Source organism: Sus scrofa, chromosome 12 (assembly GCF_054392235.1).
Source record: "Sus scrofa isolate SSC_HxYL_T2T_F1_AM1 chromosome 12, Sscrofa_HxYL_maternal_Yorkshire_Landrace_v2.0, whole genome shotgun sequence".
NCBI classification, from domain to species: domain Eukaryota; kingdom Metazoa; phylum Chordata; class Mammalia; order Artiodactyla; family Suidae; genus Sus; species Sus scrofa.
The window spans coordinates 11,829,538-11,846,751 of NC_139394.1; the positions used below are offsets into that span (position 1 = coordinate 11,829,538).

A 17,214-nucleotide genomic window follows, 5' to 3' on the forward strand; every position below is an offset into this window, starting at 1 on the left:
AGCCCCTAGAGCCATGATGGACCCATAATTGGGCATATCAATAAATCTTGATTGAATAACTGAACTTCCCCCCTTCCACCCCTGTGTCACTGGGCTTTGGGGTCAGGGTATATGTAAGACCTTTCTTTTGACCTTATCATATCATCTTGGTGCACACCTGAATTTTGTTTGTTTTAGTTTTGTTTCATTTTTTTTGGCGGGGGAGGGGAGGAGCCCACAGCATGTGGAAGTTCCCAGGCCAGGGATGGAACCCAAGCCATAACAATGACCTGAGCGGTGACAACACCAGATTCTTAACCTACCAGGCCACCAGGGAACCCCACACTCGAATATTTTCACAGCAGTTACATCTAAAGGTAACCAATAGAGGAGTTTCCTGGTAGCCTAGCAGTTAAAGGATCTGGCATTATCACTGCTGCAGCTCAGGTTTGATCTCTGGCCCAGGAACTTCCAAATGCTGTGGGAGCCACCAAAAATAAAAATTAAAGGGTAGTTCCCTTCAGGGCTCAGTGGAAATGAGTCTGACTAGTATCCATGAGGATGCAGGTTCGATCCCTGGCTTCACTCAGTGGGTTAAGGATCCGGCATTGCCATGAGCTGTGGCGTAGGTTGCAGATGTGGCTCAGATCTGGCATTGCTACGGCTGTGGCCTAGGCCAGCAGCTACAGTTCCAATTTGACCCTTAGCTTGGGAACCTCTATATGCTGCAGGTGCGGCCCAAAAGCGACCCCAAAAAATAAAAATGAAGTTAACCGATGGGATTAGGGTGGCCCCCTTCTCCCCAGACCCCCCAACACTCCTTTTTACTTTTCTGTATTTATGTCAATTTGTCTACTCGCTGGTGCCCATAATTCCTTAGGACCCCTGGAATTAAGAGATTCTGGCCTCAGCTCAGAGTGGCGGAAGGCAGTTATCACTGAGCTGGAAGGAGATCTATATCCTCTGGGGAGTAAATACCAGAATAAATGATAGAATATCGGACTAAGGGAGTTCCCGTCGTGGTGCAGTGGTTAACGAATCCGACTAGGAACCATGAGGTTGCGGATTCGATCCCTGCCCTTGCTCAGTGGGTTAACGATCCGGCGTTGCCGTGAGCTGTGGTGTAGGTTGCAGATGCGGCTCGGATCCCGCGTTGCTGTGGCTCTGGCGTAGGCCGGTGGCTACAGCTCCGATTCAACCCCTAGCCTGGGAACCTCCATATGCCGCAGGAGCGGCCCAAGAAATGGCAAAAAGACAAAAAAAAAAAAAAAAAAAGAATAGGGGACTAAGTACCATAGTAGGTGGAGTGTCTGGCTGGGCTGCCAGGAACGCGAAGTCATTAGCATCAGTTTCTGAAATGTGGATCATAGCATCCTTCTTCGAGCGGACCCTGAGGGAGTCCGGGCAGTGAGGACGTCCCCCCAAGTTTGCTTTCCATGGATTCGCAGGGGAAAATAGCAAGAGGATGAGTGCTATGACGGCAAACTGTCTTAGTACAATCTGGACGAACCTAAAGCCAAAAATATCCGGAGTGGCTGATGGGCGTGTTGGTACCGTCCTGGTAAAATTCCAAGCAAACGTTACCTTGCACCAAGCCTTGCTTCCTTTGAATACTCGCCAAGCGATCCCCTAAGTCAGCTGTCACCTCTGAGGCCCAAAATGATGTATAAAAGGATGCAATGTTATTACGGTGGCGTAGCCGACTATAGTGGAGCTTCTCAACAGAGAAGCGCGTGCTGGGTTTCTGTAACTTGAGAGACAGCCGAGTTCTTCGTGCACGGCCAGCCCAGCCTGTGAACACTTGGCCTGAGTGCACCAAGTCAGCCCCATAAAAAGCAGCCCGCCTGGCCCTCTTCCCGGCCGGCCTGACATCACACACTCCAGCCCGAGCTGTTGTTGTCACACCTGCTGATACAGGGCTGACCGGGAGTTCCTGGGGGCCCTGAGGCTGCCAGGGCCAGGGCCTACTCACCCCTACTTTGGCCATCACAGCTGTTGACCTTTCCTTTGCCCTGGGCTTCAGCCCCCCTGCTTCCTCCCCGTCACCCACTCCCCCTCTGGGGAAACTGGAGGAAGGCAAGGCTGTGTTCCTACTGGGGTGTGTTCTCTAGGCCAGAACCCATCGGGTTAATGGTGAAGGACCTTTGGAACTAGGAAATTAGTGTTTAACCAGAATAAACCCTCTGAGCATGGGAGCAAGCATCTGTCTCTACAGAGCAGCCCCCTTTGTCTGTGGTGCGTACACGGCAGAATCACGGAGAGGATGGCCCTTCTGGAGCGAGAAGGCCCCAGTAGATGTCACGACTGCTTCACCGCATGCACACCAAGGCCAAATTCTGTGCCAAGGGGATGCCCACCCCCTGGATCTGCCTTAATAAGGAGATCAGAGCAGTCACGAGATATCAGCACGTTTATAGTTGTGCCACAAATAAAGGAAGCACCTCATTGTAAAAGCTTCTTTGCCAGAGGTAGGAAGAATGTCCCCACCTAAGGACTCATGCTTTCCCTACTGGCTCCATGGATCCACTACCCAGCTCCCTTCCTGACAGGGCATGTGGGCATTTAGACTCCTTTCTCAGGGTCATCTGCTTCCCAGTGACATGCCTAGGACACGGGCCCTACCTCCATCCCCACCCATCCATTTGGCCCAGGCCAAAAGCGGACCTCCTGGCAGCCGCTTTCTCTTTGGCAGACACCACTGTGCCCCAGCACTGAAGGGCGTGAAACCCACCCCATTCCCTCTTCGTGGACATTATCCCCAGAGGATGGCTTGCAAAGAGTCCCAGGGCACTTCTGCTTTAAGTAGCATGGAATTGCCTACAGGCAGCTCCATGCTGCTACAGTCTGAGTTTGGAAAATATCTGGGGACACCTGGCCAAGGCAGGTGACAGATGGGGTCTCTCTTCCGGGTCGTCCATGGCTTTTTCTTACAACTGAAGGTAGTTTGGGTCCCGTACCTTAACAAAGCGGTGCTGGTGACATTGGTGGGGACTCTGCCAGGCCAGTAAGCCAGAGCCGGGACGCGGTGCCCTCCTTCCCAGGTGGTCTGCTTGGCCGGACTTCCACCTGTGAGAGAAAGGGAGCGGTTGGTTCTCTGGGGAAAAAACGTCCTTCTCTTATGGGGCCTAAGAGTTTCCAATAATTCCACCAAAGGAATGACTTCCTTTAGTAACCAGCTTTTTTTTTTTAAAGGGCCACACCCGCAGCATATGGAGATTCCCAGGCTAGGGGTTGAATCAGAGCTACAGCTGCCGGCCTACACCACAAACACAGCAAAAGAGCTGGGATCCGAGCCACGTCTGAGACCTACACTCCAGCTCACAGCAACGCCAGATCCTTAACCCACTGAGCGAGGGCAGGAATCGAACCTGGGTCCTCATGGATACTAGTCAGATTTGTTTCCACTGAGCCACGACAGGAACTCCCCCTGCCCTTTTTTTTTCTTTTAGAGCGTAACCTGCTGTTTTTACTCATCTAGCTAATCTCTTTCAATAAGTGCTTTTATTTTACTAGATTCAGGGAAATAGTTGCTCCTGTCACTCTCTGTTGAGTCATGTCCCTTAATTTCTTCATGCCACTTAGAACACTTGAACTTGTCCGGCTTGTTACTGACTAGTTTACCGTCTGCACACCGCAAGCCGGCATCGGTCTTGCGCACCCAAGACACAGTAGGTGCTTAGGAAATACGGGCTCAATGAATGAATGAATGAAGGTGGGTGTCTTCCTACTGACCATGAGAGGTCTGTTTAGGATGAAAAAGTGAAATTATTCGAAAGGAGATAAAAGTGGAAACTCCCCCCCCCCTTCTGTTATTTGATCTGCTCAATAGACGTTGTTGCATTTGGTTCCCTCTGCTTTGCCTTTTTTTTTTCCCTTTTTTGTTTGCTTTCTTTCCCCCCCCCTTTTTTTTTTCTTTTTTGTGAATGAATGAGTTGTTCCGATGTTGTGGAGACAGTGTTCGTAACAGCGGCGACCTCTTGCCGCTCTCGGCGGGAGGTAAGAACCATCTATGTGCAATCTATGAATTTCCACTTGGTAATTAAAGGAATTATTTTTGTAACCGAGAAGTCAAAAGTGACCGCCGGGATCATGATGACTGGCGGGCTGGAAGGGATGAGGTCATGCTTTATGGAAACATCCTGAATACATGTTGGGTTGAATTAACCATGACCGGCCCCACCACTCCCACACACACCCCAACCTCGTCTCGCTGAGCCAAGGATTCCACAAAGTTAGCGTGTAGCGGAGTCTTTCCAAGGCAAACGCTGTGTGCGCCTCACACATACCGCGGTCATGCAACTTCCTTATGTTTGGCTGGCATAAGAAATGACAGCGGCGATGCCAGAGGGAGGGGGGCCAGAAGACCAAAGCTTCTGTCACTCTGCGCTCACCCTGCAGCCAACGGAACCTTTGAGGTCCCTGGCCCACCACACGTTCTTGGAAGGTTCTCATAACCCGCTTTGGAATCCCCCAAGTGTGGAAGTAAGAGACAAAGCACAAAACAACGCCTATCCTTTGACGGTTTCTGGTTAGGGGTGGGGGGTTCTCAAAACCAAGTGAAGCTGTGTGGGCTGAAGAAGAAACGCTTTGACGTGGCCCGAGAATTCTCCACGACGTTTCTCCCATCCAGAGCCATGCCTCCCATAAATAATACCTACAGAGCCCACTCCCAAGTATTCACGCATATGGGAACGGAGAATCTAGAGCCGCAGCAAGCACACGACACACTCCCACGTGGCTCTGGAATGCATGACTTATGCTTCAGCTTAAGGCCAAAGAGCAGGGAGGGAGCATCTAAGCTCACATGTGCTGGATCGCTGCAGATAATCCCCCCCCGCCCCCCTCCACCCCCGTGGGGGGCATTCCTGTGGAAGCTTGGGGAATAGGTGGGTGAAAATATGGACTCCATTTATTTGCATGTCCACAGAGCACAAAATTCAAAGAACTTGCGTAGCCTTTGAGGCCAGATGCTAAGGAAAGGTGAGAGTTTCTATTGCAAATAACAAGCCAAAAATTCTGAGGGTCAGCTAGAAGGCCAGAGCCGGGGACCTGCCCTGTGGTAGGCGATGGGCACCAGAGTTGGCACACAGGACTGCACCTCGGCCTCCAGGATGTTTCCAGAAGGGTACGCTAGCCCCTAACTAAGAAATTTGCTAACTGGTCTTCACCACCGGCGGTTCTGCTCGTTTGCCATAATCTTCTGTATTGTTCTTTTTCAGATGAGCGACTTTCCTAACTCAGGAAACTATGTCAACGTGTTTATCTTATTTCAGCAGAGAGTTGAAAGCTACAGAGGTTATAGGAGGAATTCGGCCAGTTATAAAATGCGTATATGTCAGCAGAGTGGACAACCACCTACAAAGACTCAGGAATTAAGGCAAAGAGAGGAAAAGGTTGGCCAGAGAGAAGCCCCTCGGTATAGACACGTGGAGGGAGGGGGGATCCCTCTGCATGTTGTCAAGACTGGCCAGCTGGTACTGGCTGTACCTTAGGTTCTGGTTTTACCAGAAAGACACAATTATATATTCCAGCCATGCCCACAAGCCTTGTATTCTTGAAAGGAATTTATCCTAAAAGAGCCCAGAGTGTGGGTAAGCAATTATAAAAAGTATGTCCCCCACAGCGTGGTGCATTATCTAGTCCATTTTTTTTCTTTTCTTTTCTTTTCTTTCTTTTTTTTTTTTTTTTTTAGGGCCACACCTGCAGCATATGGAGGTTCCCAGGCTAGGAATCGAGTCGGAGCTGCAGCTGCCAGCCTACGCCACAGCTGCAGCAACGCTGGATCCCCTTACTAAGTGAGGCCAGGGATCGAACCTGTGCCCTTTGGATACTAGTTGGGTTCTTAACCCTCTGAGCCTCAACAACAGGAACTCTCATTTTCTCACTCCAAATCCCGGTATCTCGTGAGCACTGCTGGGGGTGGGCGAACTTAGCGGGATCCGACCAGCATCCTCTGGGGGTCTCCAGGGTTGATGCTAATGGAAACTCACCCCAAGGTAAACATAAAAATAACAGAACAATGATGTCGCCTATAGACTGAGCCCTTCCTAAGAACTCAGTGCACCTAAGTATATTGCTAAGTGCCTCCCTGCATTATCTCACTTAATCCTTATGACCGCTGTGGGAGCTCAGCATGATTATCCCCATCTTTCAGATGAAGAAGTTGAAGCTCAGAGAGGTTAAGTAATTTGCCCAAGGTCACACAGCAAGGAAACCATAGAGTCAAGATTTGAATCCAAGTCAAACCTCTCAGCCAGCACCCTGACCCATTAAATCTTCTAGGGCCTACTAGGGCAGCGGTTCCCATCCTGGCACGTATATTCGAATCACTAGGGGAGCTCTGAAGAAATACCCATGCCACGGTCCCTTTCCCAGAGATTATGATTTAACTGGCCTGGGGTGGGGCCTGGATATCAGTTCCTCATAACATTCTCCAGGTGATTTAATGCAGAGCGCGCCCGTTTCAGGGCACGGGTGAAGAGACCAAAGGGCAAAATCAAAAACTGGACAAAATGCATTGCGGAACTAACTGTAGCTTGTGTGTGTTTTATTTTATTTTTTATTTTTGTCTTTTTGCCTTTTCTAGGGCCGCTCCCACGGCATATGGAGGTTCCCAGGCTAGGGGTCTAATCGGAACTGTAGCCACCAGCCTACACCACAGCTCACGGCAAGGCTGGATCCCCAACCCACTGAGCAAGGCCAGGGATCGAACCCCCAACCTCATGGTTCCTCGTTGGATTCGTTAACCACTGCGCCACAACGGGAACGCCTCCTGTGCTTTGTGATGACCGGTTTTGCATGGCCCACACCTCTCTACCTTCACGCCACGGGATCGTAAATGGGACCCTAGACGTAGGAGCAGTAGCTAAGTCCACACATTAAAATCTGCCCTTTGTAATTTCAGAAGCCACTCGTTAGCGGAGCACAACCTTCCTCCTTGGATCCACGGCACCGGCACATTCAAAGTGTCGGTGGCGTTCGGCTTTCTGTTGAGAAATGTATGTCTCCTGGTCATAAGAATGCATTTCAAGGCCCTTGTGGTTAGTTATGACTCTAATTAAGGCAGAACCTCTTACTTAAAGCAATAAATATTTAGCCTCAGCAACCAAAATATAAACAGAACCATGATTCATAAATTTGCTTACTTGTTCTTCCCTGGCTGCAGCGGCGAAGGGGCATGTTCCGTGATACATCGAGAAAAGGGCAGACGGAGGAGGATGCACTGCGACCTACGCGGAGGAAAAGCGGTCCTTCCCAGAAAGAGCCTGAAAGTCCTCTTTCCCTGAGTCAGAAAGGCAGGGTGGCTAAGACGGAGGCTGGCCAGGTTCTTAGCACCCGGCGCCACCAGGAGGACCCCCAGAGATGCTGATGTATTACGCCTGGGGTGGGGCTCTGATCCCGGGTCATTCTGACACCCACCTCTGAGGACCAGAGTTTAAGAAATAGTAGTAGGAGGGGAAACAAGAGGCTGCTTGCTCATTGTGAGGTCTTGGGCAGAATTCTCACCCTTCCTCTGTCTCAGTGTCCTCAGCCGGAAAGGGGTGTACTGATCTCAAGGGGTTGTGGGGACAGTTACGTAAGACAATGTATATAAAGATCTAAGCAAGGGCCTTTGGCAAGGGGCCTGCCACGGAAGTGCCCGATGAATGCAATCCAAAAAAAACCAAACCAAAACAAAAAACCCAAAACAGACCCCACACAAAACCAAATTACCTACAGAGAGAAAATAGCAGAAGTTGCAACCTGGCAACCCAGACGCTGAATTCAGCCCCCGACCACTTGGTTTTGGCAAGAATCGTCGTTTTTTGTTTTTGTTTTTGTTTTTAAACTAATTTTGACTGTCATTAGACAGAGCCCTCTCTCCAATTTACTGAACCCTTAAGGCTGTCCGCCAACAGACAAAAACAAACGTTTGTTCCTTGATATTACCTGCCTGGCCCCCAAAGGCATGTATATTTGTGACTCGGGTAGGAGAACACGCCTGTTCTGGGGAGCACACATTCTGTAACCTTCTCAAGAAGCAGGCTTTGTTTCTAAATATAAATACGTGACCTTGCCACAGATACCCGGAGTGCACAGGCTAGTTTTCTAGAAACACAGGGCAGCCGGGCCTCCGTAGGGATCGAGGACTCTGGCTGGCCTGGGGTGGCCCTGAGTGTGGTGATGGGGACCTTCCAAGCCTGGTGGCCTGTGGCCGGGAAGAAGACAATTGGCCTTCCACTGCGTCCCTATCAGCTGGCCAGGCCCCCATCTGGGCCCAAAGGCCATCACCCCTTGTCCCTGGCTCCCTCACGCAGCCCCACCTCTGACCCCTCTCCGTCCTACCTCCTGTCCCCACCTGGACAGAAGGCCCGGGATGTAGCGGCCGCTTCCCAGGGGGATGGGTTATGTAACAACCTGATAGCATCAAATTACAACCAAGGTCTCCTCGAAGGCGAGGGTGCCAAGTCCAACAGCATGTTTGCTCATCACCAAGGAGGAGGAAGGAACAGTTCTGCTCTTCAAATAAAACAAGAAAAGATTTTCCAGACAGAGGAGCCGACCGTGAGGGGACAAACAAGGTGTTGATCCCGTCCCGGGGCGGAAACAGGGTCTGGGGTGGGGGGGACAGGAGGGATGGCTGCTCTGAGCCAGGCTCAGGGCCGGCTGCTTTGTCTGGGAGGAGGCGAGGCGGCTCTGCCATACCCCCCCCCCCCGCCTCCCCCCCCAGTTCCTCCTCACCCCTGCAGGGAACAAGCCAAGCCCACTGGAGCCTCCTCCCTCCAGCACGGGGTAAAAGGATGACTCCAGGAGACGCTGCCTCATCCCATCAGCTGAGCAAAGCGGCCGGGCCAGGAAAGGGAAGGGAAGACAGGGAGGGGGGCCGGGGGCCCTGGGAACAGGGGAAGGCAGCGCGTGGCCTGATGTACTGGGCTGGCTGCGGGGAGAGAGAAGCAGGGCTCTGGGTACTGTTTGTCCTCCTCGGTTGCGAAAACATGGACTGTCTCCTCTCTTTCATCTACTCTCGGGACCGGCCCCCTTTACAGCAGAATATGCAGGCATCCCGTGGACAAGAAACTTGAGTGAGGAAGGGCAGCTGGTCCAGACAGACCCCCAGCACCTCTCCCGTGACCCAAGGCCCCTGGCCACACCCCTTCCACCCAAGGGGGCTCTGCCTGGCTTCCCAGAGCCCCCCTGGCAGCATGCTGGGCAGAGAGGAGCAAGAAAGTTGTGGATGAGTTGACAGGGAGCTGCTCTGGAGAATGAGGAGGGGAAGCATTGCCTCCTAAGCAAAGTTTGCTTTCAGAACCTCCTGAGCAAAGAAGCGCACAGCATCCAGTTCCAGCCCCCTGCCCCAAATGCAAGTGCTCTGTGCCACGGATACCGCATCCAGCCACAGCATCTGTGCAAGGCCTTGCACCCTAAAAGGGTGTTATCTTGAGAGGAATGAAATCCAGCTTCAGAGCAAAGATTCCCCAGCTGGAGGCCCAGAACACTTGTCAAGCGCTCCATATGTTATTTAAGTCGCCCGTGTGCTTCAGTAGGAAAATCTTTCTCAGGGCGTTTTTTTCCAATTCTTCTCTTGGTGGAGGAGCCTCCGTTTGCTTTGGTTGGCAGTGAAGAACTGGCGTCTTACAGGGGACAGTGGAGGCCAGGCTCCAGGCTGCGTACACCCAGCCCCGCCCCAGGCAGTATCCCGGTTGCCTCCCCCCGAAACGCACAGTCCCATGCGGTGGGCCTGCACCAGCATCACAGAGGAGGAAACGGGCCGGAAGGGGCAGGGGGCCGCTGGGGACCAGTTCCTAAACTGAGTCGAGACCCAAGCCTGCAAACCCATCCTTCCCCCACCACCACACTCCGCCTCCCACAGGGGCTAAGAAGACTTTCCTTAACTACCGCGGGGTCCACAGCAGTAAGACAGGATTTTCCAGATGGTTCAACAGCTGGTCGGGTGTAACGAGATGTGAGGAATCCCAGTCACGTGAGTGAAGGAATGAGATGAGCCGGCGGTGGTCGAACTCGGGGGGCCTCCTCCCTCAGAGGCTGGCCTGCGGAAAGCCCGCCACCTCCCCCCACCAGCCTCAGTTTCCTCGTCTGACCCACCAGGCGGCTGGCATAATGATGGCTGAGGCCTCTGGCCCTGGCGCTGTTTGAACGGGGGGGTATGCCTGGAGATCCTGTCTCGCGCTTCTCTTATTTATCATCTTGGGCTCAGGAGAAATGAGTCTAGCCCTTGCCTGGCTCCCTAGACACAACCCCAAGGATGTTAGAGAGGTCTCGGAAAACTGAACAATGCCCCAGGGGAAGTGGGCAATGGAGTGTTTAAAGTGTCTGGGGAATTCACGGGAGCGCCCGCTGTGGCACAGTGGGTTAAGAACCCGATTGCAGGGGCCCTCGGGTGGCTGTGGAGGCATGGGTTTGATCCCCAGCATTTGGTATTTATGTGCATCACTGCATTAAAGCCCCAGTGGGTTAAAGGATCCCACGTTGCCGCAGCTGTGGCTGAGATTTAATCCCTGGCCTAGGAACTTCCATATGCCCCGGGTGCAGCCATAAAATAAAATAAAATAAAATAAAGTGTATAGGGAATTTCTTGGGGGTGTTGAGAATCTGGCGGGACTCAGCAGCGGTGATATTTGCACAACCTTGTCAATGTGCTAAATACCCCTGAATCGTACAATTTAAAGGGCTAATTTTATGTTAACATGAACCTCCCCTCCATTTTGTTATTTTTTTTCTTTTCCTTTTTTCTTTTTTTGGTCATACCTGAGGCATGCGGAAGTTCCTGGGCCAGAGATCAAACCCACACCACAGCAGCAACCAGACCCCCAGCAGTGACAACACCAGCTCCTTAACCCACTTAACCCAGGGAACGCCTCTCCCCTCCATTTAAAAAATGAAACGTCAGGAGTTCCTATTACGACTCAGTGGATTAAGGATCCAGTGTTGCCATGAGCTGCAGCAGTGATCACAGATGTAGTTAGGATTGGACTCCTGGCCCAGGAACTTCCATAGGCTGCAGGTGCGACCCTAAAAAGAAAAAAAAAAAAAAAATGGAATGTCACTTTCTTAAAAATGCTTCCACAGTGCTCCATTTCCTTAGAATTAAGACTCAAAAGTGTTCACGTGAAAGAAAAGACCTCTGAACACTGGCCCCAGCTTTCCCTGTCTCTCTACTCAATCTGCTCCCACGCGTTCCAGACACACAGGCAGCTGGGCACTCAAACCACTCAGGGAAGCCTCCGCTGCCCTCCCAGGTCGACGAGAAGGCCCTGCGCTCCCCTCCATCCCGGGGTTCCTCCACTCACCTCTGCTCCCAGCTCTGCCCAAGAGCACTTTCTGCAGTGATGAAAACGTGCTATATTTACAAGCTCCACCAGCGCCACGCAGCTTCTGAGCCCTTGAAGTGTGGCCAGCGTGACCAAGGCACCCGATTTTAATGTTAATATAAGAAAATAATCATATAGACGGTTAGCGCCTGGCATATTTTAACCTGCATCAAGGTCACCTGAAGGATTTGTTAAAACACAGATGGCCAGGAGTTCCCTGGTGGCTCAGCAGGTTAAGAATTCCTACATGGTCACCGCTGCGGCGAGGGTTTAATCCCCGCCCCAGGAACTTCTGCATGTGTGGCCCCCAAATCAATAAACAAAGAAATCAATAAAAACACAGACGGCCAAGACCTATCCCCAGGTTCTTCTCTCTCTCTCTCTTCTCTTCTGTCCTTTCCAGTTTTACTGAAACATAGTTAACATATGGTCCCTGTATACCTGCAAGGTGCGTAGCCTAGGGACGTCACTTAGCTACATCGTGACATGACTGTCGCAGGACATTTAGTGACCCTGCATCATCTCATAAAGATACAACATCGAAGCATGAGAACAGACATTGTTCCTTGTGATGAGACCTCTTCGGATTTACTCTCTGGACACACGTAACATGGAGCAGGGTTAATTATACTTATCATGATGTACCTTCCATCCCTCGCAGTTAGTTATCTTATACCTTGAAGTTTGTACCTTCTGCCTGCCTTCATCCAAGTCTCCCTCCTGCCCCTCACCTGCCACAAATATGATCTCTTTTTCTACGGGTTTGTTTGGTTTTGAAGTGTGATTGATCTGCAACTCTTCTGTCAGTTCCTGGTGCACGACCCAGGGGGTTGATATGTTTATTCAGATCAAAATGATCATCAGAAGTCTAGTCATCTGTCACCATACAAAGATATTTTACAATTATTAACTATCTGCCACATTCTGTACATGTCATTCCTGTGACTCATTTGTTTTGCAGCTGGAAGTGTTCACTTCTGGATCTCCCTCGCTTATTTCTCTCTTCCCTCCACACCCCTCCCCTCTGACAACCACGTGTGTGTTCTCTGTATCAATGACTCTGTTTCTATCTTAGGTTTCTTCATTTGTTTCTTTTTTAGACTGTACATACAAGTGATATCATACAGTATTTTTCTTTCTCTGTCTGACTTAATGTCACTTACATAATACCCTCTAGGTCCATCCACGTTGTTGCAAATGGCAGGATTTCATTCTTTGTCATGGCTAAATAATATTCCATTCTGTATATACCTGACGTCTTCTCTATCCATTCATTTATCAATGGACACTTAGGTTGCTTGCATATTTTGGCTATCATAAATAATGCTTCAAGGAACATAGGAGTGCACGCATCTTTTCAAATTAGCATTTTTGTTTTCTTCGGGTAAATACCCAGGAGTAGAATTGCTAGATTGTATGGTAGCACTATTTTTATTTTTCGAGGAACCTCTATTCTGTTCTCCACAGTAGCTGCACCAATTTACATTTCCACTAACAGTGTATGAGGGTTCCCTTTTCTTCACATCCTTGACAATGCTTGTTAACCCAGACAACAAACCCACTTAGTTTTTGGCACATATGGAAAAAGCATATGGAAATTCCTGGGTCAGGAATCAAATCTGAACTGTCACTGTGGCCTACATCATAGCTGCAGCAATGCTAGAACCTTAACCCACCATGCCACAAAAGGAACTCTCAGAGTTTCTGATTAGGTAGGAATCAGAATTTGCTTTGCTAGAACTTTCATTGCTAACAAGTTCTCAGGTGGTACTGATGCTGCTGGTCCTTGGACCACACCTGTTAATCACTGGTCTAGATCTGAAAGTTCTAGTCTCAGATGACTTTAGATTCACATGGTCTAGTGTGGATATTCTAAATTGAGGTTCTCGGACTTCGTGCTATGGTTCAGTGGTAACAAACCCAACTAGCATCCATAAGGGCACAGGTTCAATCCCTGGCCTTGCTCAGTGGGTTAAGGATCCGGCATTGCCATGAGATGTGGTGTAGGTCACAGATGTGGCTCAGATCCCACATTACTATGGTTGCAGCTCCAAATCAACCCCTAGCCTAGAACTTCCATATGCCGCAGGTGCAGCCCCCCCCCTCAAAAAAAATTTAAGAAATAAATACATTGATTGTTCTTCGGGACTTCCTTGGTAGCCTAGTGGTTAGGATTAGGCACTTTCACTGCTATGGCCTGGGTTCGATCCCTGGTCTGGGAGCTGAGATCCCATATGAAGCAGCTGTATGCCACAGCCAAAAAAAAAAGACTAAATAAATAAATTGATGGTTCTCAAAGTGTGGTCCCTAGACCGGTGGCATCAGCATCACCCAGGAGTTTGTTCAAAATGCAACATTCCATGCTAAGACAGACCTACTGAGCGTAGGATCCCCAGGGGACCATCTACACATTAAAGTCTGCTCTAGTTTGTCATTCTTTAAAGCCAGGGACTTTGCTGATCCTTGTGTCCCCAGCACTGAGCACAGTTCCCAGCACATAGTAGGTGTTGAACAAACAGAAGGAAAGGAGAGATGGAAAGGAGGGATGGAGTTTGCATAATGAGTGTGTTTCTCATAACATAAAGTGCTCCCATCAACAAATGGGGTCACGGTCCACACTTTTAAGCCTGGTTCACTAAAACTGCCTCCAAGGGGGAGAAGAGAGAAGGTAAGGCAGGTCCTCAGATAGGAGATCAGGGGTCATCTTCTTAGGAAACAATGATTCCCACTGAGGAGCCACTACCTGACCGAGTGTTACCCCTCATGCTCGGTCTAGACCATGCCTTCGGGATTCGGACCCTTGAGAGTCGATTCCAGCTCTTCCTACTGAGCACTGAAGGTGGAAGCCTGGTTTGAGGGCAGCCCACGTACAGAGAGGAGGAACTACAAAGAGCTCATGCAAAAGAACACTCCCAGGAGTTCCCGTCGTGGTGCAGTGGTTAATGAATCCGACTAGGAACAATGAGGTTGCGGGTTCGATCCCTGCCCTTGCTCAGTGGGTTAAGGATCCAGCGTTGCTGTAAGCTGTAGTGTAGGTCGGAGACGGGGCTCCGATCTGGCATTGCTGTGGCTGTGGTGTAGGCTGGCAGCTGCAGCTCCAATTCAGCCCCTAGCCTGGGAACTTCCATATGCCGCGGGTGCTGCCCTAAAAAGGCAAAAGACAAAAAAATGAAACAAACGAACAAAACAAACACACAAAAGACCACTCCCAGTTGGCGCTGTATTTCTCTAGGCTATTGCTGAAGGTACCAGACACATTTCTATCCACTTTCAGTCCTAGCATATTTTCAGCTCTCCAGGAACCAGAACTCAATTACAGTGGTTCTTTTATTATTTTTTTTTTTTATTTTTTTAGTGCTGCACCTGTGGCATATGGAAGTTCTCAGGCTAGGGGTCCAATTGGAGCTGCAGCTGCCAGCCTACACCACAGCCACAGCAGAGCAGGATCAAAGCTGCGTCTGTGACCTACACCACAGCTCACAGCAATGCTGGATCCTTAACGCACTGAGCAAGGCCAGGGATCGAACCCACATCCTCATGAATTATAACTAGTGGGATTTGTTACCCCTGAGCCACCACAGGAACTGTGATTGCAATGTTCTTGAACTGGAGGGGCCAAAGAGATCAATCCAGAGAGGACCACCAACACGCAAAAAGATGAACTGGTCTGGCCACTGCGCAGGTTTGGGGGTTGGGGGGGAGGCAGCCCCCAGTTCTCCCATCTCCCATCACCCATCTCCAGATACAAGATGTGGGTACCATCCCAGCAGCCTCCCTCTCACCTGTAAAGTTCCCAGGGGCCTGATCCAAGGGACACTAGGTTAAAGTTGACAATTATTTGAATCACATCCTTTCCCCACTAGCAGTGGTTTGCTCCAGTGCTCCAGATTCTAGATAACGACAGATATTCTGCCAGACTGGTATGAAAGGGAGTCTGTGTCCTTCAATCTGGAGACAGCTGGGGCCATAGGTCGGGAGTAAGCCAGACAGCAGGGGGAATCCAGCCCCCAGGGATAATATGGCCAATCTTTAATTTTTCTAGGATACAAATAATACCAATCTGTTTTAAGAAATAAAAGGTGGTGAGTTCTTGCTGTGGCACAGTGGGTTAAGAATCCAATTGCTTCGGCAGGGTCGCTACGGAGGTATGGGTTTGATCCCTGGCCTGGGAACTTCTATATGCTACGGATGTGGAGGAAAAAATTACATTTTAAACATTCCTTCCCATCCAGACGTAATTATTAATCTTTTGTTATCTTTTGTTGCCCCCTCAAGATTTTTTTCTGAAAAAGCACGTATTTATTTTTATATAATAAAATCATACTTTATATATGGTTTTGTGACTTGCATAATTCAATGTAACAGTATTTTTTTTTTCTTTTTTTGGCTGCCCCATGGCATACAGAGTTCCTGGGCCAAGGATCAGATCTGAGCCACAGGTGTGACCTCTGCCACAGCTGTGGCAACGTGGGATCCTTAACCAACTGTGCCAGGCCAGGGATCGAACCTGTGTCCCAGCACTCCAGAGACACCTGTTGCACCACAGCAGGAACAACGAAAGCAACTGTTTCCAGGTCAATAATAGGCATCATTCTCAGTGGTTCCTTAGTATTTCTTTAAATGAATGTATCATAAATTCTTTGAGCATGTCTCTTTTGCTGAACACTTGGGCTATGTCCAATCATTTAAAAAAAAAAAAAAAACCCTACTGCAAGGAGCATTCCTTCACATACATCATTGTGCACTTGGCTAATCATTTCATGAAGGCCAATTCTTAAAGGAGGAATTAATGCACCACTGGGCACCCATATTTGTCAAGCTTTGGTTCATACTGCCAAATTGTCCCCAGCACGACTGCTCTTTCAGAGAGCAAAGTCCTTGTGGGGAAGCCTTCCCAAAGCAGATGGGCACTGAGCTGGGAGCCGAAGGGGTGTTTACTTGTGTATTTATTTATTTTATTTGGCTGTGCCCACCACATGCAGAAGTTCCTGGACTAGGGATCAAACCTGAGCCACGGCACCGACACCACCAGTCCTTTAACTCCTGGGCCACCAGGGAACTCCATGGGTGTTTAAATAGAGAGAGACACGATGGCATAGTAAAGAGATCACCAAATTTAGCTTGGAAGCAAGCCTAGCTCTGTCCTCCCAAACAGTGTGACTCTAGGCATGTTATTTAGCCTCTCTGAACCTCTCTTGTTTTTCATCCGTAAGCGGAGTTACGACTACCTACCCTCCACTAAAGTTTGGGGACCATACATATCAAAACCTGGCCTCACTGTACATTACATGTTTCTCGAATGAATGAAATGAATTGTGGCTGGATGGATGAGGGGTTGACTGTACACAAAAAAGGAAAATTTAAAAAAAGGGGGGGGGGCGAAAGACAGGCAAGGGTGTCAGGATAAACAGAGAGTCAAAGCCTATGTGCTGGAAGGTCTGGCTTGTCCGGGAGAGGTGGGTGCCCTGGGACGAGAGGACAGAAAGGGCTGGTCCCGGCTGAATGCGAACTTTCTCCCACCCACTTTGTTTCTTTTCTGGGAGCTGGTGACTGGTGAGTGACACGTCCCTCTTTCACAGGGACGCCCCAAGGCCTGGCTATAAACCGCTCCTCCCAGAAGCAGAAATGCCGTGGGACGTGCCCAGATGAGCCCTTTACCTTGACGACTCTGCCACGATCCAAGGAAGGGCCCCACACTCCCTGCCAGCTCACACTTCTGAGCCCACGGGCCATTGTCTCCTAGAAGACAAAAAAAAGCAACACGGCGCCGTCACCAGGCCTGTGGATGCTTCTGCCGGGTCGCTCTCCTGGCCCCTATCCCTGTGCACAGCAGGCGCCTGGAGAGAAAAAGGACCTGTGAAAGCAAAGGGGACCTGCCTACCCCTGAGAAGCACCTTTTAGAGGGGGTCAGCCTCCAACGGGTTTT

At 50.0% G+C, this 17,214-nt stretch overlaps 1 protein-coding gene across 15 annotated transcripts in view; it reads right to left on the minus strand.

The window, feature by feature from the left end:
* ARSG (arylsulfatase G) overlaps positions 1 to 17,214 on the minus strand; it is a 129,636-nt gene that overhangs the window by 17,389 nt on the left and 95,033 nt on the right. For all 15 annotated transcript variants that reach the window (XR_014820886.1, XR_014820887.1, XR_014820888.1 and 12 more), the window contains 2 exons: positions 16,947 to 17,027; positions 2,937 to 3,045 (listed from right to left, as the gene is read on the minus strand). Coding sequence is in view for 12 of the 15 variants with exons in the window: in XM_021066718.2 (XP_020922377.1) it covers positions 2,937 to 3,045; positions 16,947 to 17,027 (190 nt within the window). In the remaining 3 variants the exon portion in view is untranslated. The remainder of the gene's footprint in view (positions 1 to 2,936; positions 3,046 to 16,946; positions 17,028 to 17,214) is intronic.